The following is a 27,784-nucleotide window of genomic DNA, read 5'->3' as shown; positions in this document are numbered from 1 at the left end:
GAAATGACCAGCATTTTGATCAAAGGTCTGCAGCATTATGTCAGCTTAGGTCAACACTTAAACTGGACAAATCAGATTGCGTCCAGTGTTTCACTAAGTTGGAAAACATCAACCTGACAACCGTCGCAACATATTCAGCATAATTTTAAAGTGGAAGTCCCCCCCCCCCCCCCCACACACACACACACACCAAAAAAAAATCTTTACAATATGCTGTATGGGCCCTAACTAGTCGAAACACATCATTCTGATTAATATTGCGTTTGTGGAATATGAGTTAAGCAGCAAAATCCAGCCATTTTTACCATTTATAGGGGGCACCCATTTTGTTACTTGTTGTCGACTGAAAATGTCATCACAGTTGCTTAGGTAACAACCAATCAGAGCTCAACTGTTTTTTTCGGCTGGACAGTTTTCTGAAGCTGAGCCGTGATTGGTTGTTGACTGAGCCCCGAGCAACTGTGATGTCATTTTAAGTTGACAGGAAGTGACAAAATGGCCGCCCCTTGAGATGGATAAAAACAGGTGGATTTTGCTGTTAAACTCATATGTCATAAACACAATAGTCATTTGAATACCGTGTTTAAACTAGTGGGGCTGCAGTGAACGTGATATTGTTAAAAAAAAAACAAAACTTTTTTTTGGGGTTGCCTCCTCTTTAACTCATTCACTCGCAGCCATTTTCTCTGAAGCAACCCCCTTCGCTTCCGGCTGTTTTACTGGATTTTCACCGATTCTGAAAGGCCCACAGAATATTGTGTTCTTTTGCTATAAAAACATGGAACCTACCAAAAGAAAGATTAACATCTCTTCTTTCATCAGGAAAAAAAAGTATATTTCTATCTGTTTCTGTTTTGTAGCAATTAGCACTAGAATATAGCAGGGTGTTATCATTATTTGCAAATCTGTTTAGAACTGTGGGGAAATAGCTTGTTTTCAACATGTCCCTAGTTAATCTCTGATACTCTGCTGCCACCTGCTGGCCGTTTTTGTAACTACTACCATTTTTTTTTACCTGTTAACTGCAGTTGAGAGGCTGCATCAAAACCTTCTGTATGCTCTAGCATAAAAAAATGTATAAATACGTCTTTGGGACACTTAAAACATTTAAAATAGAACGGAGCAAATAAGTTAAAAAGGCTCTCATCCCATCAACCCGACAGTTGTGTGATCTTTGCTCTCAAGCCACTCAAGTCCACCAGAATGGCTGGTGTCGCTGTTGATTTGCTGAAACAGCGGCTGATTGGCCAACTCCTCTGAAGCAGAGCTTTGATATTGCCCTTGCTGACGACTGGGATCAAAGAGAAGGTTGGCATCCAGTGTATTAAGGTCATTGATGCTACCGGACAAGTCTGAAGTCATTCTGAGTTCACATGGAAAATCTGCCCCGCCTGCCGCTAGCTCCGACACCTGTTGCGCCAGCTCGGCGCCGGCAGTATGGCCGCTGTCCGCTTGGATGTCTTTAAAGGTGCCGTCGAAACTCAACTGCTGTTGTGTACTCAAAGGTTGCTGTGCAGACTGCTGATGCTGCCCCCCAGATGCCGACTGTGCTCGGCTTTCGCTTGCAGAGAAGAACATTTGTTCATTGTTGAGGTAATTTGGCCTTAGTGGCATGTGTGCGCTGGCGGAGTCCGAAGCTGAAGGGATCGGGCCGACATTCTCAGACTCGAGGATCTGAGTGAGATTCATACGCGCCGTGTAGCTCGAAGGCAAATTATTCATGGCTATCCCTCGCACAGTGTCATGGTCCCCTTCCAGTTTGCCCAGAAGGACATCAGTGATATTTTTGCCGCTGCATTGCCGGCCCGGCATCGTTAGAACCTCCGTCTGCATCATGATGTTGAGGGGCACAGAGCGACTCCTTTGAGCCACGCTGCTCACTCCGAGATTTCCCTGGTTGTCGGCGAAGATGTTGAACATCTCAGACGTTACCGGAGAGTTAAACGGGGAGACGCACTGCTGCTGGTGGATATTATGAAGGCCGCTGGTTCCTGCGCTCGCCACCAAGTTCCTCTGGTGCACGGCGGGGCTAACGCTGCGACATCGAAAAGATCCACTGGCGGGGAGGTTGGTGGCTTTGCTATCCAGAGGAGCCGGCACGGCGAAGCCCTCCTGCTTGGCCGTGCCGGCTACCTGCTGCTGCACGGGGGAAACGGGCGTCAAGCGGCCAAAACGGCCGTCGTGGTGCCTGGCGTGAGGGACGGCGAAGGCGTGAGGCTTTTGGAAGTGGTCATCTACGAGGCCCTGATAGCTGGGCAGGATCCCCACGGCGCTGTTGGATTTATTTACGTTGCTGTTGTAGCTATTACTCATCCAGTCCAGTCGGGTCTTATCCGGGTGGGTGGCTGTCGGCCTTTGCATGGGCTTGACGGGGCTGCTGGACACCGTGGTGCTGCTGTCGTGGAAACTCGTGATGCTCGAGTTGATGGGAGTAAAGGCAAAGGGATTCCTGCACTCCACGGGGCTGGGAGGGACGGTGCTGCTGCAGTTAGAGAGCGGAGTCCCGACAGGAGTCCCCACCGGAGTGTGTCGACTGCTCCCGAGGGAGCTGTCGACTGGCGTTACGGGGGTCATACGCGAGCAGGGGCTCTCTCTGGTCAAACCTTGAGCGCCGGTCATTTCCGAGGTGGGTGTCGGTGTTTGGACGAGATTGCCGCCGCTGTTTGCGGCACGGTAGAAAGTGTTCATCGTCTGGTTGGAGGAGATTACGTTACGCGTCATCACGCCCTGCTGCGCTTGCAGTGAGCCGTTGTTGACAAACTCTTGTTTATTGTTCAGTTTCATCTGCTCTTCCATCTGGACCAGCTCTTCCACGATGCTGTCTTGAGTCACGTCGTCATCAAACGGGAAGTATTCGATTTGGCTCTGCATAGGGAGTTGGCTCGACGCGGATGCTTGATCCAAAAAGTCCAGAGGTCCAGGAACTGGGTTAGCGTAGGTCTGTGGCTGAACATGTTGAAGAGCCGCTGAAGAATTTGGTATGGAATGCACGTCGGACATCATGTGCTCCATGTGACTGGCGGTGGTTCCCAAAACATTGCCAGTGTTTTTCCTCTGCATTGCGCTCTGTGTTTTGGCAACAGAGGAGAAGCCGCTGGCTCTGAAAATAGCATCGCCAAGTGTACGGACTTGACTGGGCAGGAGCGAGCTCATTTTCATCTCCATCTCCCGGGCGACCGGCGCACTCTCAGGTCTCCGATTGCCGTAACCAGCGCCCTCTTCTGGGTGTGGGGATAGAAAAGCCCTCTTGACAGGAGAGGGGGCGGGGCTGAGGCCTAAGCGTTTCCGGAAGGTCTTACTCGCACAGAAGCCTTCCCCGATTGAAGGTACTCTGTTGGTGTTGCATGTTGAGATAGTGCTCGTATTCTGACAGGAGGGAGCGAAATTCAGAGAGATTGCGTTCATACCAGCTGTTGTGGCGTTGGTGCTCACGGGGACATTTGCATCATATTTCGAGATGGCGTGGAAGCCTTTGCTTTGAGGTATGGGAACGCTAGCAGCCCTCTGCACCAGCATTACGCTGCTCACATTTGGGTTTTCCCTGTTCTTATGTATACCTTCAACCTCCATTTCCACATCAATATCGTGGGCGTCGACCTGCTCAGGCCTCGTCATCGGGGCCAGAATGGGCAGTGCGGAGGTACTCCTCGTATTTTGACGGGATCTCAGCACGTCCTCAGACGCGGTGCAGCTGCTGATGCCGGCAGACGCCGGCCTCAAAGTGGTGTCGGTTAGGGAAGTCGCGGCATTGCCGCTGCAGGGTGCGAGCGATATGGCTGTCATCTTGACCAGGCTGACGGGACTGACATGACATGTGGTCATCACGGTCTTGATAGGGTTGTTGGCAATGATCATGGTGGAGGGCGAGCACAGCGCGATTGCAGTGGTGGTCGCTGGCTTGGGGAGGATTTGCGGATAGCGTTGGCGAGCCGTGCGTTCCACAACTGGACTTGGGAGATTATTTTGCGAGGTCTTGGGGGTTTGTTTCAGTGGCTGAACTGGCTGGGCCACCACTTGGAAGTTTATAGGCAGCAATTTGCTCTCCCCAGTTCCCACTGGACTGGCAGACATCAACTGGCCGCTTTGTTGCGTCTGCGGACAAGGAAAGTCTGTCAGATAAGGTCACTCAATTGTACATACCGCTGATTATTTCAGTTTTGGTATTGCAATAGACAACCTTTGTGTTTTTTTTAGCACCTCACTCTAAAAAGGGAATTATTGAACCAATTTAAATATAAATATTAAGTAATAAATAAAGATAATTCCCTGAAGTGAACACTTTAAAATTGATCTATTATCAGCCATATGGTTCTTCAAAAGGATCGATCATGATATTTATCAAAATGCTGAATATCGGTGTCTATCCCTAATAAGAAATCATATATTTTTATTGTGAAACAGATTAATGCTTGTGTTTGTGAAAAAATACATGTAAAAAAGGACCTTGGAAAAAAATAATCACTTATTAAATCACAATATTACAGAAAAAGAAGAATCGCAATTACATTATTTATCAAAACTGTGCAGCTCTACTATTTGGCTTTCACGTTTAATGTCAATGGTTACTGTAGTTTCTTCTATTTACTTCTGTAAGGTGTTCATCTTCTCCTGTTTGTTTTCTTTATGTCCACATTGGTTACATAAAATAAATCATGTTGTTTCTTACCGTGACAGGTCTTGGCACAGCAGCGACCACAATGCCAATGGTTGGCTGAGGTGAAGGAGAGACTGGGCTACCGCACTGCCCACTGCTGTCATCTGCCGTCTTGATCGAACCCTCTCCGGGTACGGGTGAGTGCAGCTTTTGTTCTTGTTGCTTCCTCTGGATCTTCCTCTGGAGCTGTTGCTTGGCATCGACAGTTGGAGACGACAGTGTTGTCGTTTGTGGCTGGAAGCAGTGTGCATCGGCGGTGGGCACAAAAGCTGAGGCTGTCTGCAGAGGTTTAACTTCTGAAATGAATAAATAAATACTGTAACATGAATATACAGTCAAATATAATCATAATTTAAGCCTCAATAGTTACATTTTCCCACTAGATGCACTGTATTTCGACAGGCTAGTAGGACAACAGGTACGTTATGACTGAGCGTTCCCAATTATAACAGTGCAGTACCACGCCACATCCACCAGGTGTCACTGTAAGCGTGCATGAAGGGCCTAACCGCCTCCCCACCTGTTGCTGCGCCTGTCATAATGGTGAGAGCTGCCAGGGACTTGTTGCTGATGTAGTGGCTGTCCATCAGGAAGCGAGCCAGCTCTTCCACTGCCTCAAACGGACGTTTCAGCACCTTCTGAGCCCACTCACACACCAAATCGCAAGCCGCGAAGCGAACCTCCTCTTTCAGACTGCCGAGGTGGCCTACTGAATCCAGTCCATCACACTGCAGCTGGAGCACAATCAAATGTATGCTTAAATTGGCAACGTGACAATAAAAGAGTGGTGAGAAATTCGTTAAAACACAAAGATTAATTTTGAAATGCAAAAAGGAAAATGAAAATATGCTCACTCCTTCTCCAGTTTTGTGTACGTCCAAACTTGGTAAGCATGGAAAGTGAACAAAGGGCCTCTTCCTTAGCCCACTATAGCAATATGTGAGGCAGTGTTAAGAAAAATATGTGCTATTAATTAATGCTTATACTGTAAAAAAATAAAATGTATAAGTACAGATTATTATTATTGTCCAAAAAAGACATGAAAGTTAGTTTCACAAAATGTTAGCACCCCTGAAAGTCATGAATGTAAAGTTTAGCATTGTCAAAAGAAGGACAACACGCCCTAAAAAAGTGTCATGAAGGTCAAGATCACAGCGAATTCTCTCCACCACTTGTGTATTATGCCACTGCTTCAGAGGGGGAATTTATTTCATTTCACGTCTATATTTAGAGAGCTTATGAACTGTAAGAGCAGATGGCCAGTGAGTAGAGGCAGGCTGTTACAGTCCATTCCACTGAAGGATATTTTGATTTTCCTCTCATGCCAAGTCGACGCGCCTTCATGTTGGGGAAGACATTTTTCATCATTTTCCCAAAGTCTGCAGCACTCAGTGGATGGTAGTTGAGATTGTCACAGAAGCTTCTGGAAAGAAAAGAGAGAATTGGAAGAAACTTAGCCAGTGTACACTAAATTCATTTTTATGCTAGAGTATACAGAAGGCTTTGATGCATGCAGCCTGTCAACGGCAGTCAACTGGTGAAAATAAAATGGTAGTAATTACAAAAACAGCCAGCAGGTGGCAGCAGAGTATAAGATATCAACCAGGGCCATGTTGAAAATAAGCTGTATCGCCACAATTTTAAGCAGGTTTGTGAATAATGATGAAACAGCTATATTCTAATGCTAATTGCTGCAAACTGGAAACATAGAAGTATACTTTTAAGAAGAGACTGTAATCTGTCTTTTGGTAGGTTACATGTTTTTGTTTTGTTTTTTTATAGCAATAGAACAATATTTTGTGGGCCTTGCAAATCAGTCAAAATCCAGTAAAACAGCCGGGAGCGAAGGGAAATGCTCCAGTGAAAATGGCTGGGAGTGAATGCATTAATTGACTATTAACTCAAATAATTTGATGACATAAAAAGTTGAGGAAAAATTCTGCCTTCAAGCTTTGCACTGATTATTTCTCTACATCAGCGGTCTGCCACCTGCGCATCTGGAGCCATATGTGGTTCTTTAGTCCCTTTTCTGTGGATCTCTAAAAACACCTGTAGGAATTATTTCTTTATTTATAAAATATTCTTTAAATTAATTAATGAGTTAGAATAAAAAAAAAAAAAAAGAAGAATTAAATATTCAAAAGTCAGAGTCCAAATTATTAAATTGTCAAAGAGACAAAAGATAGATGAAAAAGTTTTTAAAATTCCCTAAAAATGTCCAAAAAGGCAGAAAAGAAAATGTTAAAAAAAAAGTAACTATAAAATTTCCCAAAACATAAGAAGAAATTCTCAAAATGACCATAAAATGTCCACAAAATTGATTGAAGAAAAGGCTGAATAGAATATGTTCAAAAAGTTAAGCATAAATTGCAAAACCAAAAAAAGAAATTATGAAAATTACCATAAAACGTGCACAAAATTGGCAAAGCAAAAATGCCAGAAATTTATAGCAAAAAAGGCAGAAAAAAATGTCAAAAAAAATACCCACAACATCGTGATGAATCATCTTTGTTGTTTACATTCACCTGCAACTGGTTGCATATGGTACAATCGGAGTGGGATAAATCCAACTTCCCACTTTTCTGGAATGCGCCATTAGCAACAGTCACATTGCGCTTTAGCTTCTTTTATAAAGTGCGAAAGGATGCCAAAGTTTGGACATTCTGTCTTTTACGCTTTCCTCCTTCGTGAGTCTGTAGTAAGACTCGTGTGGAAAACCTATCACAGAAAATCTATAGCTCATTATTATTATTATATACTAGTACGATTTCAAAAAATCTGCAAAGCAGTGAAACTGCAAAATGTAGACTGTGGTATAGCGAGGGATTATTATTATCAAATAGAAATGAAATCTGAATAAAAAGGGCTTTTATGTTTAGCAGTGGTGTACATTGTGATCACTTAGAGCCTTTTCACCTGTCCACCCCGAAGGCGCCAATATATCTGTGAGTGGACAGTTACGTAACACTGCCGGAGCATTTCAATGGCTGTCTCAGACTTTCCATTCTAATATTACCAGCACATGCTGCTCTATGATTCTCAGGCCTGCAGCGTCTATTTATATTGACGCTTCAGCCGGCAGTAATTTGGATGACTCTGATGTTAATGTTGGCGGTTGTAATGAACTGCTGCGGCTGCTAGCAAGGAAAACATTTCAAAGTACTCACTTGTATTCATCATAAACTTCCTGTTTGGGGAGCGAGGTTTCTGGATATTCCTCTAAGTGGTTGTGGATCCAGTTGAACGCGTGCATCTGCTGCGTGCGGCTTGATGACACAGCACTCTGATCACTGAGACAATACATTCATTCATTTAGGTAACGCACTTTAAAAAAAAAAAAAAAAAAAAAAAAGTACTTCTATTTTTACCTTTTGTCACTGCTGCCACTGCTGATGGGACCTGAAGGCAACTTAAGGTACAGGTAGAGTTTTTCGATGTCTGTGAACTTTTCAACATCTTGCTGTGGAAGTAGAAAAGGGGAAAAGGAAAATAATTGGAGGTCAGCATATCAGAAGTGCTCAAGAAGTGAATTGCTCTTGCTGTCAGTAGTTGTAATGATATCTAAACATAATGATATATTATCACAATATGAAGCTCACAATACGATAATTATCATGATATTGTGAGGAGGTTTGCGATATTTAAAAAAGGTCACAATATTGTAAAAAAAAAGAAAAAAGAGCTCATACAAAAAATAAAAATAAAAAAAACAATTTTGTGAGTTGGTACATAACAGCAATGCATATAAACCATCTACAATCTCTAACAATATTGAGGCGCTTACTTGCTAATGCACGTACACATATTGACTCAGTTCACAGGCATATTACGTTCCCCTTCATCTGACCATTAACGTAGATTTTAAACATAGAAGGGCCAAAACATTCCTAATGAAAATTAAATTGCACTAAAATACTAGTCATCAGAGGGTGCTAGAACTGCACAAATGGAAATCAACCTGACTTTTTTTTTAAAATATGTGTTGCTTTTAACTCATTCACTCCCAGCCATTTTCACTGAGGCAACCCCCTTTGCTTCCGGCTGTTTTGTTGGGTTTTGACTGATTTTGCAAGGCCCACAGAATATTCTGTTCTATTGCTATGAAAACATGAAACACACTAAAAGAAAGATTAGTGTCTCTGTTTTCATCAGGAAAAAAGAAAAAGTGTATTTGTATCTGTTTCCGTTTTGCAGCAATTAGCATTAGAATAAAGCTAAGTTTCGTCCATATTCACATTCCTGGTAAAACACTGACAAAAAGAGCTTGCTGCAACATGGCCCTGGCTGATCTCTTATACTCTGCTGTCACCTGGCGGCCGCAATAACTACCATTGCATTAAGCCACCTCTTCGTGTCAGAAGCTGCATCAAAGCTTTCTGCATGCTCTTGCATTAAAAAAAAAAAAAATTAAAACGTCTAAACACGTTTTTGGGAGGGAAGGACAAAGTGTTAAAAAAAAACGGTTTTACCCATTTTTGGGACTGAATGAGTTAAATATCATGAACATGGTGACGATGATATCGTGGCAGTTTTAATATCACATCGCCCTTATTGTTACATCCCTAGCCGTCAGATCAAATTTCCATCTGGGATAGACTCATGCTCACCTAATATGAGCACAGTAAGTGAGTTGGAAAACATGGGCAGAGATTTTTTTTTCTTCCTCTGTAGCCATTTTATCATTGGGGAAGTAATAGTGCAGGTCAAGCTAACCTTGACTAGCTCCTGCCTGGAATGAGGTATGTTGATAAGGCATCCCCTCACCTATCGTCATTGGGATACCAATTAAAGAAAAATGCACCCCCAAACGGTTTTTTTCCATAAACTGAGCTAAACACAGGCAATTTGAATTCAGGGTTTGATTTGATCTAATCCATCCACTTCTTAAATTCGAAGTAAGATGATGAAATAACCACATATTGTCCAATCCCCTTGTGGTGACCAACAGTACTGCTATGATGAACATGCCTAAATGGCACTTTAGCGCAACACACTGGGACAGTTAGCAAATTTAACGTAAGGCTTTGTTTAATCTATGCTCTCCCCCCAGTGTAAACTACAAATAGAAAAAAAATAAATACAGAGAGGAAATGTTCACCACGATGATACATACTACGGCATACTATTATCTCACCTAGCAGTACAGTTTCATTAACAAAGCTATAATCAGGAGGGAGCCCTTCCTTTTCTGCATGTTTTGAAGACAGAAGCATGGTGTTCATTCATCATGCTCAGCTTTGGCTCGCTCGCCCTTGACGTTGCCTCCTCAGCAGAGAGTGGCGCTGTGTACTAATGATGCTCAAGGATAAAAGGGGCAAACAAGGATGTTGAGATGCCTGCCTGGTAAATGTCCTTTTCTGTGGGCAACATGGGCGGACCATGAACAGAATTCAAACTTAAGCACTTTGCATTCAATTCAAATATTGGCTTTGAGCACATAGAGAATATGGACAAAAGTATTGGGACATCATGCAATTATACACCTGCAATTCAGTGAACCTGTTTTTTTTTGTTTTTTTGTTTTTTTTACTCGTTATAAAACTGGTGTCCAGGAACAATGTTGAAGTTACGTATATGTCTGGAGAAGCTAAGGTTAGCCTTTTATCTTTGATGACACAGTATATAAATAAATAAAATATACATACAGTATGCAAAAAATAAAACCTATTGACGGACCAAAATAAAGCACTTTTTTTTCTTCAAAACTGCAACGTTTGCAATATTAAAATTGTATTCTACTACATTGTGATTTTATGGAGGTGTATTGCATTTACTTGAAAAAAAAATGCTTTTTGGCTATTTTTTTGAGGGACCTTTTTTTAAAATAAATAAATAAATAAATCTGTTTTTCTGATTTTTTTTTCCTGTTTTGCTGATTTTTTTTCTGTCATAAAAAATAGTTTGAAAAATGGGAAATAGTCAGAAAAATAGGCGGAAAAATTACTGTACTCAGAAAAACAGGAAAAAAATATTCAGAAAAACAAGGGGAAATTATTTTTAAAAATGGGAAAAATTAGAAGCTGGTGCTCTCTTTTGGAAAAAATTTTCCCAGTTTTTTTTTTTTTTAATATATATATATAATTTTTCCCCGTTTTTCTGATTTTTTGAGTATTTTTTTCTTCCTGTTTTTCAGATTTATTTTATTTTTTTAAATGGACAGGAAAAAAATAATATTCAGTAAAACCGGGGGGGAAAAAATCACAAAAACTGAAAATTACAAAAAATTACACACACAAAAACAAAGACCCCTCCCTAAAAAAAAAAAAAGAAGTCAGAAAAACAGGATTTTTTTTTTCTTCAAGTGAATGCGATACGCTTCCCGTATGTCATTTTTTATTTGAATATTGTTCAGCCCTAATGGTCTTGTCCAAAATGTGATTCCAAAAGTAACTAATTAACAGTTGTGTCTCGAGACTTTTGGCAACAGCCCAGAAAGGGCCTGATGGGTTCAAATGAAATCTGTAACCCAGGAAATGACATATCCGCACAGTGATACATGTGCCTCCACGCAGATATTTCTCTACTTTCACTCCTATGAATAAACACATCCAGTTAACCTTTTTTTATTCCCGTCTGTTATTGTTGTTGTTGTTAGGTAACCACAAGTTTCCAGGGGCAGCAGGCAGTCAGGGGGTTGAACCTGCCGGACGTTAATTCCCCAGTTCTACATTCACTCACAGTGGAAATGTCACTTTCTAAAAGTGGTACAATTTGGAGTTAAGCACAAATTTTCTGGAAAAATATACCTCAAAAGGCAAACAAAAGGAAGGATATCAGCACATGTGAAAATACCTGCCTCAGTAAGCCATATTCATATTAGTCATATTAGTTGTTCTTCACAGAGGATAAAGAATATATGCCTTTGACTATTGTTATGTTACCTTATTTTAATTGTGGGCACTATTGTGGTCTTGTCGCCAATCATTTATACATTTGAATAGAATAAAACAAAATATGTTATAAACCAAAAGAATGCTCACCAGAATGTTGTCCACTTTCGATTGAACCGTTTTGCTGAAAAGAAGAGATAATAGTATAAATTAGTACGCTCGTAGGCTGCTATGTAACATGAGCGCTGCTGCATTTATTTATAAAGCAGAGGAATGTCTGGCATGATTTGACCCTCCCTTCAGCATCTATCCGGCCATGTAGCCCGCCACCACGGACACATGCTGTAACATGTTAAAAAAACAAAACAAAAAAAAACTACTGAACCTAACACAATTTGAGAAAACGCAGAAGCAAATATTTGCCTGTCAATAAACAGCTACTACATTTGCTTTGCGGATTCAGAGTGGGATTGCGGCAGCGGCGGCAGGCAGACTTGTCCAGGTTTAATTCCTAATCTGCAGACAGGTCATCTTGTTGTTGACAGTGAGACAGAAGGTACAAGCGGGTCACATTTAAGGACACTGGCTCGGCGAGGGTCAGCGCGGTTGGCCCTAAGCCGCGCCGAGGACAGTTCACTTTAATTCGCTGATACCAGGAGGTCGGGGATCTTTCATTAGTTTGCTTTCGGGACACATTTAGCAGGTACACTGGATTAGACCTGAGATCTGTTTCTTTCGGCCAATAGATTACAGACAAACTGGTATTTGAAAGAGATTAAATAGATCCATTAATTAATATCCAGTCTCAATAGTGCGGTAGCGATTTCCATCACCTCCACTTCCTCCATCGCCTGCTCAGCATCAAGTTGCTTTCCCTCTTTTTAGACCTATGGACTCTTTCATCCGACATTTTGAGAAAATGGTGGAGCACGAGTTTGTTTGTTCAGACAGAAAGCGGCCATTTTGGCCCAAACGGGACTTTTTGGTAAATGGAAGTTCAAATGCAAAAGCAGATGTCTACATTTTTGGGAGAATTTAGTAGAATGTTCAACTTCCAGGTCTTCTAAATTCATGTGTCTTGAGGCCAATTTAACTTTTATTTTTAAAAAGTATTTTAGAAAGCTCTTTGATGTCAGACAAAACAAAATGGCCGCACCCTGATATGGGAAAAATTGGGTGGATTTTTCGGGTCACTTCATATTCCACAAACGCAATATTAATCAGTATACCATGTTTAGACTAGTGGGGGCGCATAGTACATATTGTAAAGAACATTGTTGAGTAAATTGTGTTTTGCCATTCAGAGTGACGTCACATTGTAGTCCGCCGGTGAAGTCGTCCTTTTTTTCTTCCGACTTCGCAAGTGGAATTTCCGAGTTCAAGGGGGCGTTCCCGTACACACTTCCTGGTTTAAACTCGGAAAAGTCCAATTTCCGACCATCCTCGAACGCAGCATAAGACCTGCTGTGAATAGTGAAAGTCCCCTAAAAAGGTTTATGATGTACGCCAAATGCTTTTGTATGCCACAAGATGAATTTGCAAAAGTACATGACCCACTGAAAATTGGTGTTCTTTTTTAATAAATAATGTTCCATTTGCGCCATTTAAGTAACGTTATTGGGGTAGGTGATACTATTTGAAACGTCACCGCAATTTCGACACTATTAAAAAAAAACATCCAATTTCACATAGCCTAATAATTGTTGGGGCGGGGGTTTACCTACTGCAAATCTCTCTATGCCAGTGATGTATAGTGGCCGGCAGAACAAGTACAGATAGCAAAAGGTACAATTAAATTAACCAGGGTATTCACTTTTCGGCACATTTTTGTTTGTTGTTGTTTTCTCACGCAAAATGGGTTGGCAAACCGAAACAACAGCCATGTGCGCCGCTCACCAGATGGAGTTCTTGATCCGGAGCTGCAGCGCGCCGGCCTCGGCGCCCTGCAGTCCGGACAGCAGACCGGACTGGAAGTTGCTCGCCCCTCGGTCCGCGTGCTGCTGCTGCTGAGGCTGCTGGTGAGAGTCCTCCTCAGCCATCGCAGGTGTCCCGGGCTGGACCGCGGTACACCGGACGATGAGGCGTGGACTCTCCTGGGCGGGCCGGCAGGTTAGAAAAGGGGAGGTCGTCGCCGAGCTAAGCGGACATGGTCAACATCATCAGCGCGCCGTGTTGTTGTTGTCGTCAGTCAGCAGCCCTCCTCCGACATCTCGCCCCTCCAGCCCGCCGCTTGTTGCAGTCTTCATAAGAAAGAAGCGTCAAACACTCGTCTGCACGTGGACAGAATACGTAAATGTCCAAGCAGTGGGCGGACGTGTGAGGAACATCGAGCTAGTCCCTCCAGTGGCTGCTTCTCAGGAGTTCTCGAATACTGCATGTGCATGTGCGCCGCGTAGTAGCTGACAGCCACGCGCATGCGTAGTGACGTCCACAGCCATAAAAACAATACGTAAGCACAACGTAATCGTCAGCAGGTTCATTTTATGCTGCGGTTAGTTTACTATTTCACCGCGTTTGACGTAAGGGCCACGTGATAAGGTCAGTCAAATGACGCCCAAAACGTTTTCTTTATTAGTTTTTAAAATACCCTAAGATAGCAAATATACGCTATAAATGTAATTGTCACATATTTTAATACCGTTTGTTGTAACTCTAACTCGGCCTCCGTAGATGAGGATTGTTGTGGTAGTTGCCAAGCGACCAGAATTTTTTCCCCCCCTTCGGAAAGACGCAGACTGTTGTCGCCCTGGTAAGCTATCAAATAAAATACAAATATCGACACGTTACTTTGCTCTAGCAAGGGATTTTTATTAATTTAATGGAAACACAATCAAATACCAGTGCTAGTTTAGCTTCTTTACTAGCATTTTAGTACTAAACGGCAGTGCACAAACGTCTTTGGACATGTTTTACAAAGTTTTATGTGCACGAAATGCATAGAATTTTACTACCATTTGGCTCATATTGAACCATTGTGGGAATTTTTACATTCAGGTGCAAGCTTTGAAGACCACCAAAGATGCCTGCAAGTGACCTTTTGGCTAAGGAGGAAAAATACAAGTAAGAGTATTTTGCTTCATTATTTCAATAATAATGTTTACGATATTTTGTGACCAAATATCAACCCAAAATAGACTTTCATGTCTTAGAATGGTTAGTAGGTATTCAGTGAGTTTTTGCAATTTTTCTTCAGGCTGCTAAATGCAAAGTTGGAGGCCAAAGCAGCAAATTTGGCAATGCAAGCAGATCAAATACAAGTGAGTTTTTACACAAATGCAACAAAAGGGGTGCTTGTCAGTGTACTTTTATCTCACCTCAATGTCGCTCTTTTTTCATTTATTTATTTTTTAGAAAGAACGGGATGATTTTCTCTCAAAGCCTTCAAGTGTGCTTCAGGGTTTGGAAGATGAAAAAGCGCCAAGGTGATCATTACCAATCAGTAAACATGATGGACTAGTGGTTAGCACCATTTGCCTCGCTGTATGTATCTTGCATTGGGTTTCTTCAGCTCCCTTCCCATATTCCAAAAACGTGCACTATGTTCATTGAAAACTAAATTGTCCTTAGTCCTTTTGCAGTGTAAATGGCCATTTGTCTATATGTGGCCTACAATTGGCTTCTAATGAGTCCAAGGTGTATCCATCCTGTAACAGAAAATTAATGCATATTACATTGTCCATTCTCTTCCAGTCACACCAAGGATGGAGAGACGCCTGTGCGGAAGCCTCGCAAGGTACCATTATGGAAAGCCATAAACTACTGTGCTGCACTAGAACATTATTACAAGTAACAGGCACTAGTAGCTTCCTGTCCCCTACAAGTAGTTTTGCCTTACTAATAACTTGTCCTAGTATACAGAAATGTCATGCAAACAAACATCCGTCCATATAGCATCAAAGAATATTTAGTTGAGGAATTTGCAAATGACAATCATCAGTTACTCTAAATATGTAACAATAACAAATTTTATGACCTGTTCCCAGGTGGAGCCCAAAAAGTCACACAAGTCCGAAGCACAAGAGGCCCATTCAAACCCAGCGTGAGTCACAATTGGTCGAAGTGATGCTTTAGTGGGTCACATTCTCTTGGTGAAGTTCTTTTTATGTCACCTTTTAGAGTTTGTGAGAGCGCTTTAGGAGCCGCGGGAGATACGGCTGAATCGTTTGTGGCGAAGACGATAAAAAATGTGGAGGACAGGATGAACCGTTTGGCCCCTCATGACGTGTTCAACGACGGAGACAATGAAGGGACGGGTATGTGGCTTCCATATCTATCGTTCCTTGAGTCAGTGTACAATGGAAATTTACCATTTTTATCTTTTTGTTCATCAAATATCAAACTACCCCTGAAGTGAAACTGCCACTGTATTTGACTTACTTGGTTTTAGGTGTTTCAAGTGCACAAATCCATGCCCTGATGGCCAACATCAAGATGATGCAAGCGGAAATTGATCAGCTTCTGAGTGATAGAAAAAAAAAGGTAGAGTCCAAACAAAATGTATTAGCCATCTTTCGCCTGTAGGAAGCGACAGAGATCCTCATTGTCATTGTGGCTGGGTCAGGATGATGAAATCAACAAGTTGAACACCAAAAACAAGCAGCTGGAGGATGATCGCATCAAGCTCCAGAGGAACTTCAACATCCAGCAGACAAAGATGGACAAGCTCAAAGCTTCCGAGAGCGAGGCCACCCTCAAATGTGACAGTTTTCAGCTGCAAGTGTCCGCTTTGCAAAAGGTAAGAGGGGACAGATGGTCTTGTCGATCAGGGATCTCGGGGTGTAAAAAGTTTAGCGAATTACCCTAAATCAGTTGAAAAAAAATATATATATTTTTAATAACCCAGCGTTACAAGTAGATACCACAACATATATATTTTTTTTAAATGCAGCCTATGACATTGCAATGCAGGAAATGGAGAAGCTGAACAAAACCAGCAAGCAAGGAGTAGCCGCACACAACACTGTGGAGCTTCGTCTGACCAGAGCTCTGGATGAGGTGGAACGCCTGAAGTCGGAACTCAACAAAACCAAACAAATAAACAAGGCAAGCGGGTTTATTATTCAAACACTGACTTTTGTAGCAAATCAGTATGTGTTAGGATGAATGAAAATATTCCATTAAGATTTCATATTCCACAAGGTGCTATTCATAGTCATTTCTCTTTTCTATCAAGGACAAGATCAACGACGAACAGAAGACTCGGGAAAATCTCCTGGCGGAAAACAAACAGCTAAAAAAGCAGAAAGGGGAGCTGATCGTCGGGTTAAAGAAGCAGCTTAAGCTGATCGACATTCTCAAAAGACAAAAGGTGCCCTTCTCTACTCTTACTGGAAAATAATCCATTTGTGCTTCTTGTTCAAATGTCTTTCTGTGCAGATGCATCTTGAAGCTGCCAAGCTGCTGTCCTTCACAGAAGATGAGTTCATGAAGGTCCTCGACTGGAGCAAAACATAAACCTTTATTTATAAACTGGCTCAGGCATGTTGGATTTTGCAAATGTTATGTCCTTCACATTAAAATGATATGGACCCATCTTTCAATCTTGTGTGTATTGTGATTGGATTAGAAAGCCAAGAGGTTAAGGACAAATAAGCCTTTGTGTGGGTACAAGAGCAGAGAGATTGTTAGGTTGGCTATGTTGGTTGTAGACGTGAGTTTTAAAAGTCATTTGGCATTCAGTTCATCATACTAATTCTTATAGTGTAAAAAAAAAAAAAATCTGGAGTGCTAGTGACCATTCTTGCATATACACCACTGGACACTGCTGTGAGATGGATGATGACATTTCAACTTGGGTGGTTGCAAGAGTAAACAATTTCACCTCTGGTGTGTTCTTGATTAGGCCTAAGATGCCGCCAGAGGGCTCAAAAGCATCCAAATTTTGCAATTGGCATCTCACAGATGGTCAGGGGTCACAGCAGTCAAGGTAGCAGACTAATTTTGTTATGATTTTACTTACAGTGCAACTGTTAATTTGCAGCAATAAAAATATTAGAGTCTTTGAAATACACACAACAACAACATTGGGCACATTTACACTATCCACTTAGATCCAGTACAAATGTTGCATAAAAAATTGTCATTAAACAATAACAACTCGTTTTTGTCAACATGAAAGCTATTAATTCAACAATATGTTAATTTATACATGATCATCATCATTAAGCACAGCTTACATGTTACATGTCTTTTAATATTTTGACCTTGCCATCAGCACCTCTTGTGTCAGACTTCATCCAAAATGCATGTATTGTGTACATATGACTATTACGTATTGGCCATGAAATCATGATTACATTAGGTCACTAGAATTGTATAATGGATAAGTTAAAAATGGGGGGAAAAAATGACAAGAAAATGAATCAATCATCTCCACCCTGGTTTTCAGAGATCTCTGCTTGATTTGCCTGAAACATTTTCCTGAAGTCTTCATCAAAGTGCTTCAGGTCATCTTCACGAAGTATACCCTGAAAAGAGACCAAGTGACATCATGTACAGAATGCTTTCCCTATATAAGACAAATGTGTAAAATACAGTGAAGCAATATTGGCAAATGCTAAAAGTGCTGTGGTGTATGAAAAAAAAAAATCATCGTCACTATAATAATCATTAAAATTAGTTATTAATATTAAAATGGAAATGTTAACTTAATTCAAATGTAAAACAATGCCCACATTTTTTTTTCTTAATACTGTCTATATATCACAGAATTTTCCCCATCGCGGGTGGTTCTGTAATGGCTTCACTCTATTTGAAGCAAATATTCTCAGACCAAATAAGAGAATTTGGATAATTTACCACAACACAGCCGATGATCTCTCAGCACTCATGCGCCACGACACAGAGGCTGAGAATCAGTGCAGCGTAAGATTGGCGTGTATTACCTTTGGCAGGTGTCCGAGAAGTTTGGTTGCGTGGCGCTGGAGAAGCTTCAGTCTCTCCTCTTCGATAATCTGCCTGCACACCGCCTCTCGCTCTTCCTCCAGTGCCTTTTCTCTAGCTCTCCTATCCTGTAAAGCAGAAAGAGAAATGAATCTCACTTTGGTCCGCCGACATCGATGCAGAAAGGTGAAAAGTAGTTTGAGTATTAAATATATTCCTGATATGCATCTTAATTAAAGTCTGCGGAAGAGGATTAGGGCCAGTAAAGAGAAAAAAAAAGTTTAGCAGGATTCTCACTTTAAAGTCAGTAATTCTGACTTTTAGTGCTACTATTACTCTCAATTTAAAGTCAGTAATTCTGACTTTATTAGTGCTACTATTACTCTCAATTTAAACTCAGAATTCTGACTTTAAAGTGAGAATTTTGAGAATAAAGTCAGAATTCTCACTTTAAAGTAATTCTGACTTAGTACTACTATTATTGTCACTTTAAAGTCAGAATTACTTCACTATTATTGTCACTTTAAAGTCAGAATCCCAGTAAAGTGAGAATTCTGAGAATTCTAACTTTAAAGTCAGAATTCTGAGAATAAAGTCAGAATTCTGACTTTAAAGTAATTCTGACTTTATTAGTGCTACTATAATCCTCTTCCCTAAAAGTCCATGCAACTTGTGTACAGTTTTGTCCTACAAGTATGCCAAAGTTGTCCTACTAGTATACAGAAATGTCAAATTAGTGTGGACATTCATTCTAGTAGTGCACAGTAAGTATTACTGGTACATGAATATCAAAGATATTCAATCAATGCCCACAGGTGCTCGATCATGGTGATGTTTCGAAGAAGGACGGCGGACGGGTACCTGGTCGGCCTGGAGCTCCAGTCGTCTTTGTTCGATCTGCTTATCCGCCTGGCGTTTGTGCTCCATGATCTTCAAGCGGCGCATTTGGGCGTTCATCTGCTCGATGCGGTCGTCCTCCGCAAACTTCTCCATGGTCATTTTCCGGAAGGCCGCCTCTTCGTCTCTCTCCGCCTGCCGACGCATTTCCTTCATGGCCAACTGCTCCTGGCAGGTCCTCTGCAACGTCAGCCTCTGTCTGATGTTCTTCTCCATGTCTTCCTGGAAGGTGGAGAAACATTTTGACGTCACATTTTGTCCTGAAAGTTTGCTGCTTTAATGACACAATCCCTTGAGTGGGGAACAAATGATGAAAAAGGCATACAATTTTTCATGAGTGCTACTTGGGGACCATATAGGACCGCACACTTCCTAAACAGATGTTTCACAAACTATGTGCTCTAAATATATTTCATTTTTTTTAATACATGTATAAAAGATACACTATCTAAACCCAACAACAGAGGGTTTGAAGGAAACTTTTTTTTCTTCCAGTGCAAAGGACTTATTTGCATAAAAATTGCCATTCAAGGACAGCACAAAACTGCTGAACAAGAAACCAATATTAACTCATTCGCTCCCAGCCATTTTCACAAAAGCAATCCCGTTCACTCCTGGCTGTTTTACTGGATTTTGACAGATTTTGCAAGGCCCACAGAATATTGTGTTGTATTGCTATAAAAACATGGAACCTATCGGAAGAAAGATTAAAGTCTCTTCTTTGATCATGAAAAAAGTATATTTCTATCTATTTCCGTTTTGCAGCAATTAGCATTAGAATATAGCTCAATTTCATCAATTTTCACGAATCTATTTCGAATTGTGAGTACAGTAATTGAGCTTGTTTTCAACATGGCCCTGGTTGATCTCCTTTGCTCTGCTGCCCCCTGCTGGCCGTTTATGTAATAACTAACATTTCTGCAACCGTTCTTTGCAGTTTAGAGGCTGCATCAAAGCCTTCTGTATGCTCTAGCATAAAAAAACAACAAAAAACAAAACAAAAACAAAAAACGTATAAATGCGTCTTTGGGATTTAAAACATAAAGAAAAAACGTATTCACAAGTTATTGGGAGCAAATGAGTTAAGTGCAAAAACTTATTTTGTAAATTGTTCCGCAAACATCTACTGACTCAAAATTTTAATATTGCGGAGGTACTATATTTGTCCTGCATATCATTCCATATGTGCAAAAAAAATATTAGGCCTATTCACCTTCTAGTTAGTAGTATAAGACCTTGTATAAGTGCAACTAATATATGGCTGCCATCTAGTGGTGATTAGTGACATTACAACTTCAAACCACAGTCGAACTCTGTATATTCACAGTTGGACACATGCGGATTGTCAATTTGTCATTTTTTTTTCCTCTTGTTTTTCCGAGATTCTTTTTTCCCCATTTACCTATGTTTTCTTGGAAAATGTATAGTGAATTTTTATCAGCATTTTTTTTTTTATTAAAAAAAATATATAAAAAATTATGTATATATATATATATATATATATATATATATATATATATATATATATATATATATATATATATATATATATATATATATATATATATATATATATATATCAAGGGCTACACAGTGTGGTGGCTTTTATATCTGCCGGTTTCACTCAGGAAAATGCACTTTTTGAATACAGGATTTAAACAAACAAACTACTTCTCAATTTACAGATCTGGGCCTTTCTTAATGTGTGGGGGTGATTTTGTCCTAAACCCCCACACCCCCAGCCTGTATTTTTTTTGGGGTGGGGGGGGTGGTGTTTAGGACAAAATCACCACCAAAGATGAACATAAACCCAGATGTTTCGACTGAGAGAAAGTTAAAGTGTGTACATCCTGTACTTAAAAAGTGCATTTTCCTGAGTGAAACCGGCATACTGGGCCTTTAAAAGAACATAGAAAATATTCTTACAATATCTTTCTTTCTAGAGGCTTCTTCCTGTTCTTCGAGACAAAGCTCCTGACGAATTCTTTCCATCTCGTCACGGTGTCGCATGTCCTCGCCCATTTTCTCAGCAAGCTGGACAAAAGCAGGGACGGTTCATTTGAGAGAGTGCTACATTGACACGTTTCAAAAAGAGAAAACTTTAAGTCCTATCAACCGTATCACGGAGGTTCTGTATTGCGTCTTCTCGCGCTCTGATCTTGGCGAAGAAGTCCTGCTTTGACTTCTTCTGCCTCTGTGTGAACTCCCTGAGGCGTCTGTTCTCCTCTTCCATCCTTTCGTTCTCCAAACGCTGCCACTCAGCCCGCTGGGCCTTGAAGTCCTTGATGTGCTTCTGGGTGGCACGCACCCTCTCCAGCTTCTTCTGTTGCGCCCTTCAACACAGGACCAACACCTGTCAGTCTGCTGATTCATCCCGGTTTGAGACTGGCTACATCCTGGGGCTGGTTACCAACCAATCTCAGGGCACATCATAACCATTCCCACACCGATAGACAATTTAGAGCAGCGGTGACAAACGTGTGGAGATGGGCAGCACATTAACTGTAATTTTTCAATGCAAGTAACTGTTGCTAATTTTGTCCATTGGAGGGCGCGCTGACGACCACGTAAATGACCACCTACCACTTAAATGACGTTCTGAAATTGGCTGCTACTCAAGATTTGGCACCTTATATTTATGAACCTGTAAGTGAATGAAATAAATACCTCCTGTCGAGATTTTAAGAGAAAGAATATAGAAAGAAAAATGTTCACAGGTTCAGTTCAAGAGAGAATGGTTTGGTGGAACTCTAATAGTTTTTTATCCACTGGCATTCTAAAATGTTTCCACTTTAGTTTGTATGGTCAAGATGAATGTGGGAATTTATATACATTGGAACACTATACTTTTTTTTTTTTTGCACAAAAACATCAAATAAACGAGGTTTTCAACAAATTACTGGTATAAGACCATAAAATTGGAGACAATGTGAATTTGCAGTTTTTGTAAGTAAAAAAATGTTATCATAAATATAGTAGTAGATTAAATTTAAATACTGAAGATTCAAAATTGGAAGCTTCTTCCTACATGCAAAAAAAAAAAAAAAAAAAAAAAAGTCCAGGGTGTACCCTGCTGCTTCTATCCCAAGTCAGTTGAGGGCTCCAATATCATTCAGCTAATTAAACTTGCTTTAGCGCGCTTGTTCTATAATTTGAGTACTTAAAGTATTATATTTTTATATTACATTTTAGCAGCTGTTTTAATTGAGATCAGTCTTAAAGGGATACTTGACTTATTGAGCCATTTTCAGCAGTAAAAGGTTAATATTTTGTCTATTATTTATGTAGTAACTTCATTATTTTTCATGAACAATTGATACCTTTAAAAAAAAATATATTCCACTTGCTGTCTGTCGACTGATGATGACATCACCTGTGCTAAAGACCAATCATGGCTCAGTTCACTGACCAAACCCAGAAAACTGGGGAGCCATGATTGGTCGTTACCTAATTCCTCAGCACAGGTGATGTCATCATCGGTCGGCAGCAAGTAGAAAAATTACTTTTTAAAGGTATTAATTGTCCATGAAAAATAATAAATTCATTCTGGAGAAAATATTAACTTTGCACTGCTGAAAATAGTTCAGTGAGTCAAATATCCCTTTAACAATTGCTTGTGAAAAATCCTGGTGATCTCCGACCTCCTCACAAGGCATCCATTCCCACTCATCCTTTACCGTACGCAAAAACGGCTCCATGCCTGGTAAGGTGTAAACGTGATCATCAAGACTCACATGTGATCCTCTTCGTAAATCTTGCGCACGATGTTATCCACCATGAGCTTCTCCTTGAGGAAGTCGTCGTAGGCTTCTTGTTTCCTTTGCTCCCGCTCGATGAGCTGCAGGTTGAGGTCTTGTAGGTACTGGAGCTGCTCCTCTTGTTTCTTCTGCTCCCGCTTCTCCTCTTCTAAGGTGGCTCGGTCGTAGATGCTCTTCATCTTATTGTAGAGCTCTGCTTCTTCACGCTGACGCCAGAGAAGAGACAGGGACAGTACAGGGAATCACCTCGGCTGATTTTGTTTTTGGAGATACGATTCAAGAGGCAATGCGTAGAAGGTAAAAGTGCATATGAGGAGATCACCATTTTCTCACACTTGATAGCTTCATGCTCTGCCATCTGTGCCACCTGCTCCTTGCTCACGTAGGCCAATTTCAACTTTGCCTCTAATTCTCGAATCTCAATGCTGAAAGGTGGTTCAGAGAGACAATGAGCAACAAAGACACAGAGAGAGGAAAAATGCACAACTTCCAAAAAGAGTTTGAGAGAATGTTAGGGATAAATCTAAACTTAACCTTTTGAAGATAAATATCCAACTATGTATTCAATTGACTTGCTGTTCTCTAACAAAAAGATGAGCGGAAACATTCTCAACAGATGTTCCGCTTTGGTGGACTACAACAGCCATGTTCATTCAGAATCTCAAGTAAAGCCTTACAGATTATCTTTTCATTCTAATAGCAACATGAACAATTGCTATTGTATTGTTCCTTCTCAGAACCACCACACCCCAAAAATAATACCATTACAATATATAACATTACAAGAAAAAGAATAAACTCCAAATTTTACATGGAAAACATAAATTTACATGTAAGTAAGCTTTTATGAGAAAACAAAACAAAACGTGATGTTATGGGAAATCGAACACCCCAAAGTTTACAGGATAAAGTTGAAATACTGTGGGAAAAAAAATTATTTGAGACTATAGACAAGAAATATAAATTGAAAAAAAAGCTACTAGAGGAAAAAAAAGGTGTGACTACATGGGGGAAAAAAATTAAATGACTTGTGAAAATAAACAAATATGTAATAGACTTTACACCAGTCTGATTGCCTGGTTTGACATCAGACGATATTTTGCATTTTTTTCAAAAATCGATGATCGGCTGTAATGTCCTAATTTGCCCGATCTATCAATAATGTCAATGATTGGCTCCGGGAAATAAGACATTACATGTTATATTTACTGTAATTTTTATCAGCGTTTTTTGAGTAATTTGGGGGGGGGGCGGGGGGGGGGATTTAATTTTTTTTTCATACATTTAAATTGGCGACAATTATATGTGGGTTTTCGCTCTTTGTGAGCCGGGCCTGCTTAATCCCCTGCAAACGGCAGCAGGACAATAATAATAATAATAATAATAATAATAATAATAAATAAATAAAAAAAGGGCCCCACTAACTCATCATTTAAATTAAAACTGTATTGTACTTGGGCAGTCATTCTTTTGTGCACAACTAGAGGGAGCCCACCAGTGGTACTCATACTACACTTTGAGAATTACTGTACCACTAAATCAAAAGGAGACACAGACTCCTACAAGAAAGATATTTAACTACATTAAATTAAATCTTTATTTTTATGAGAGAGATTTGACGGATCCATTGATGATGCCTCTTATCGTCAAGTTGTGGTGAGTAGTGTAATTGTACGACAAGGTATAGAGTACCTGTTGTCTCTAATATGCTGCCTGATTTTGCCTTCTCTTTGCTTGTCCTGGTTGATGCGGGCCAGCTCTTTAGCCAGCCTCTCCTGGTGTATAAGGTGCTTCTCCCTCACCGTTTTCTCACTCTGGGCCTGCAAGATTGTGAGGGGGTGGCAGTGAGAGCTCATCATGTTCAGTCAGGGTCACAGGGATTCCTAGCTTAAAGCCTACCACACATCATGGCCAACAATGAGGTGCTCTGAAGCAACCAGGACAGCAGAATATTCATAGAAAAAGATGCATTTTCGGCATGTAGCCTGCATATTGCAAGCTAGCTAACTGAACATCAGGAAAACAAAACAAAATCAGGAAAACCAAAATGGTGAAAAACTTGAGTAAATTGAGTAATACTTAATTCTAAGTCTTCGTACATTTTTAGTAACTAAACTTCAAACATGGCTAATGTACATACAAACAAATCTCAATTCACTTTCCCGACAGAGTTGGATAAATGGAGAGAACCAATCCCACCTCCCCTCGCATATATGTGATTCAGCACCGCAATAACACACCTTTACCATGGCGTCCTCGATCTCTCTCTCTCTCTGTTCCTCCTGCACCTGTCTTAAGAACCTCTTCTTCTCCACATTGTCCTCCTCCCTCACGAAGGCTATGATTCTGCGGTCGCGGTCCACTCGCACGGCCTCCACCTGCTTCTGTGCCTCGTAGATGCGGCGCTGCTCCACCATCCGATACTGCTGACTACGGGTCAATTTCTGACTCTTGACAGAGTGGGAAAGACAATGGAAAGCCGTTTGCACGTTTAGTCCACATACTCATGGTCCATGTACTAATATGTGCTTTGTTCTAAGAAAGAAAATTCAGCACACTAGTAGTTAGTTACATGTTACTAGTTAAGCAAAACTAGTGGGCATTTTGGTTCGACTAATAGCATCCAGGAGGCTGCAAAGTGCCTGACACATACACAGTAGTTAACATTATAGCATACTAAAAGCCAAATGTGGCCTTCCACGACTATGACATTTTGCATTAGGTCAGCTTTGGCATACTAGTTGCACAACTACATCCTACAAAGGCAAAACGTGGCCATTTCTTTCATTCATGCCTACAAAAAGGGCCTAGTACTGTAAATAAACAAAGCCACTTACTTGATAATTTTGTACACTAGGACTACATGTCTTAATAGTAATATTTATTTTCCACTATTGTGACTTTTTTTCCCCACACCAACAGGGTAACTGCGGCATACTAGTAGCACATAGATGTTAACTAGTAGTGCACTAGTAGTTTTGCAGCGCTACTAACATGTAGTTTGTCCAACTCGTAGGCCAAAGTGAGGACAAAGGACGTACAATGGGCATTTAGCTACATTGAAAGATATAAAATGTTTGATATCCTTGGTATTCAGCTAAACTTCTCAAATAACATTTGCACATTTATTCAAAATGTTACTAATACGGCAAGTATTCTGTAAGGAAATTAGTTATGCTCAGCAGCTCAACTCGTCTCTCAACGAGAGACAGACAGACAGGCAGACAAACTTGCGGTTTTTTTTTTCATTTCATTTCCACGAAGTTTTACCATCTTTGTCTTCTTTTATGCCGTGTTGAATTCAGCCGACTTGGAACGGGACTTGGAACTTTGCTTCGCGAATTCTAAAACACACACAAAACACCCAACAAAATGATTTTGTGTATAAACAGCTTCAACCGCGATTGATATTATGTAGCCTTGTTTTCCACTGTGTCAGAATAGTAAAGCTTTCAAGTCGTTTAAAGCGTGACGACGTTTCTGCAAATGTTTGGCAATTTGTTTCCCTGGGAACCACGTCCAGTACTCAGCCAATAGCAAAGGTCGTTGGCGATTGCGTCACATCCGGGAACTTTTATGCAGCGTCCAAGTGGGAGGCAAAAAAAACAAAAACAAAAAAAACATGTGGTCCTTATTTTAGTTTAGCACTTGTGAATAACCCCAACCGAAACCCCCACCCCAGTAGAATTGAATGAAGAGACTGGGGAGGCAGGAAGTAGGGTTATGACTGGATAGCCGATAGAACAAGACTTTTGAAGTCGCGAGGCCGCCATATTGCTCCTCCCAAGAAACCTTTTTCGGCATGCGTTCCTATCCATTATAGTATCCAAATTGGAGAACATTTGAGACAGGACTTAGTAGAAACAGAATGATATATGTTTTAAATTTGTTGAACATAAACAAGATTTCAGACATTTTACAACTTGCCTTAATACATGTATAAATAAATTATACTTGTGTGTGGGTGTGTATGTATGTATGTATATATATATATGCCCTGCGATTGGTTGGCAACCAGTCCAGGGTGTCCCCCGCCTACTGCCCAGAGCCAGCTGAGATAGGCGCCAGCAGCCCCCGCGACCCTTGTGAGGAATAAGCGGTCAAGAAAATGGATGGATGGATGGATGGATATATATATATATGTGTGTGTATATATATATATATATATATATATATATATATATATATATATATATATATATATATATATATTCTCCAAATATATGTCTTTGCCAAATGTTTAGATTATTTCAGTTTAGAAACTGAGCGATAAAATAAAGAGGGTCTTCAAAGCAGCACAATCCACCCATTTGTTCGGCCTTATACTAACTGCCTACGAGCTATTATTCTAAACGTGTATATGTACAGTGGTCTGCTCGTGAGATGGGAGGAGCTAGATGACCGCCCTGTGATTTTAACGGCGGGCGTGTATGGGCTATCCAGTCATATATTCAGATCAGTGGGCTATGACAACGCAGCCCACATCAGTTCAGAAAATGTATATCAACCCCTCCACCCCCTCCTCCCTATTGTTTTTTTTTTTTTAAATATACATTAAAGGTAGACAAAGTTTGGGAAATATTTTATCTTAGTCTCAATATTTTTTTAAACATGACCAAAACCTGGCATTGTACTGTAGACTATTTATATCCACTCTATGTGGCGGCTCAACCCAGGACACTAAACATGACAAAATTATAATGACTAAATACTGTACTTTAATTACATTCCAAAAGTCCAGTGAATATGAAAATCACCAGAAA

The 27,784-nt window shown here is 40.6% G+C and overlaps 3 protein-coding genes across 6 annotated transcripts; 1 reads left to right on the top strand and 2 right to left on the bottom strand.

Annotated features, from left to right (window-relative positions):
- Positions 1 to 208: 208 nt before the first annotated feature.
- LOC144017224 (DNA-binding protein RFX7-like) lies at positions 209 to 13,922 on the bottom strand. Of its 2 annotated transcripts, none has more exons than XM_077518557.1 (9): positions 13,381 to 13,922; positions 11,635 to 11,668; positions 8,023 to 8,114; positions 7,822 to 7,944; positions 5,961 to 6,074; positions 5,509 to 5,593; positions 5,175 to 5,388; positions 4,667 to 4,950; positions 209 to 4,092 (listed from the first exon to the last, which is right to left on the bottom strand). In XM_077518557.1, exons 1-9 carry the CDS (start codon positions 13,521 to 13,523, stop codon positions 1,144 to 1,146), a joined length of 4,038 nt encoding a protein of 1,345 aa, XP_077374683.1. In that variant the 5' UTR covers positions 13,524 to 13,922; the 3' UTR covers positions 209 to 1,143. The 2 variants fall into 2 exon arrangements, with proteins under 2 accessions (XP_077374683.1, XP_077374682.1); XM_077518556.1 differs by having other exon boundaries at positions 5,961 to 6,077; positions 13,381 to 13,921.
- tex9 (testis expressed 9) lies at positions 4,686 to 17,024 on the top strand. 3 transcript variants are annotated; one of them, XM_077518559.1, is made up of 13 exons: positions 14,005 to 14,022; positions 14,155 to 14,233; positions 14,479 to 14,544; positions 14,678 to 14,741; positions 14,836 to 14,906; positions 15,175 to 15,217; positions 15,468 to 15,523; positions 15,601 to 15,737; positions 15,872 to 15,963; positions 16,046 to 16,219; positions 16,393 to 16,527; positions 16,658 to 16,792; positions 16,861 to 17,024. In XM_077518559.1, exons 3-13 carry the CDS (start codon positions 14,504 to 14,506, stop codon positions 16,936 to 16,938), a joined length of 1,026 nt encoding a protein of 341 aa, XP_077374685.1. In that variant the 5' UTR covers positions 14,005 to 14,022; positions 14,155 to 14,233; positions 14,479 to 14,503; the 3' UTR covers positions 16,939 to 17,024. The 3 variants fall into 3 exon arrangements, with proteins under 3 accessions (XP_077374687.1, XP_077374686.1, XP_077374685.1); XM_077518561.1 differs by lacking the exons at positions 14,005 to 14,022; positions 14,155 to 14,233 and adding an exon at positions 4,686 to 4,791; XM_077518560.1 differs by lacking the exons at positions 14,005 to 14,022; positions 14,155 to 14,233 and adding an exon at positions 13,503 to 13,933.
- mns1 (meiosis-specific nuclear structural 1) lies at positions 16,522 to 26,733 on the bottom strand. Its single transcript, XM_077518558.1, has 10 exons — positions 26,292 to 26,733; positions 25,262 to 25,471; positions 24,714 to 24,841; positions 23,344 to 23,446; positions 22,998 to 23,227; positions 21,380 to 21,596; positions 21,190 to 21,297; positions 19,228 to 19,485; positions 18,369 to 18,494; positions 16,522 to 17,951 (listed from the first exon to the last, which is right to left on the bottom strand). The coding sequence occupies exons 1-10, from the start codon at positions 26,292 to 26,294 to the stop codon at positions 17,847 to 17,849; spliced, it is 1,488 nt and encodes a 495-aa protein (XP_077374684.1). The 5' UTR covers positions 26,295 to 26,733; the 3' UTR covers positions 16,522 to 17,846.
- Between the last annotated feature and the right edge of the window lie 1,051 nt (positions 26,734 to 27,784).

Source organism: Festucalex cinctus, chromosome 4 (genome assembly GCF_051991245.1).
Source record: "Festucalex cinctus isolate MCC-2025b chromosome 4, RoL_Fcin_1.0, whole genome shotgun sequence".
NCBI lineage: Eukaryota > Metazoa > Chordata > Actinopteri > Syngnathiformes > Syngnathidae > Festucalex > Festucalex cinctus.
This window is presented reverse-complemented; position numbering and strand designations above follow the sequence as displayed.

What these genes read in the sequence shown, in the direction of transcription:
- LOC144017224 (XM_077518556.1), bottom strand. Translation starts at nt 13,523, where the DNA reads ATGGCTGAGGAGGACTCTCACCAGCAGCCTCAGCAGCAGCAGCACGCG. An exon ending in TACACAAAACTGGAGAAGGA is followed by an intron (nt 5,389 to 5,508) that starts GTGAGCATATTT and finishes ATTGTGCTCCAG; the next exon opens with CTGCAGTGTGATGGACTGGA. An exon ending in TATGACAGGCGCAGCAACAG is followed by an intron (nt 4,951 to 5,174) that starts GTGGGGAGGCGG and finishes TATTCATTTCAG; the next exon opens with AAGTTAAACCTCTGCAGACA.
- tex9 (XM_077518561.1), top strand. Translation starts at nt 14,504, where the DNA reads ATGCCTGCAAGTGACCTTTTGGCTAAGGAGGAAAAATACAA. An exon ending in CTGTGCGGAAGCCTCGCAAG is followed by an intron (nt 15,218 to 15,467) that starts GTACCATTATGG and finishes ACCTGTTCCCAG; the next exon opens with GTGGAGCCCAAAAAGTCACA. An exon ending in AAACCAAACAAATAAACAAG is followed by an intron (nt 16,528 to 16,657) that starts GCAAGCGGGTTT and finishes TTTTCTATCAAG; the next exon opens with GACAAGATCAACGACGAACA.
- mns1 (XM_077518558.1), bottom strand. An exon ending in CAGCATATTAGAGACAACAG is followed by an intron (nt 23,447 to 24,713) that starts GTACTCTATACC and finishes ACCACCTTTCAG; the next exon opens with CATTGAGATTCGAGAATTAG. An exon ending in TGGAGCTCCAGGCCGACCAG is followed by an intron (nt 18,495 to 19,227) that starts GTACCCGTCCGC and finishes TCTGCTTTACAG; the next exon opens with GATAGGAGAGCTAGAGAAAA.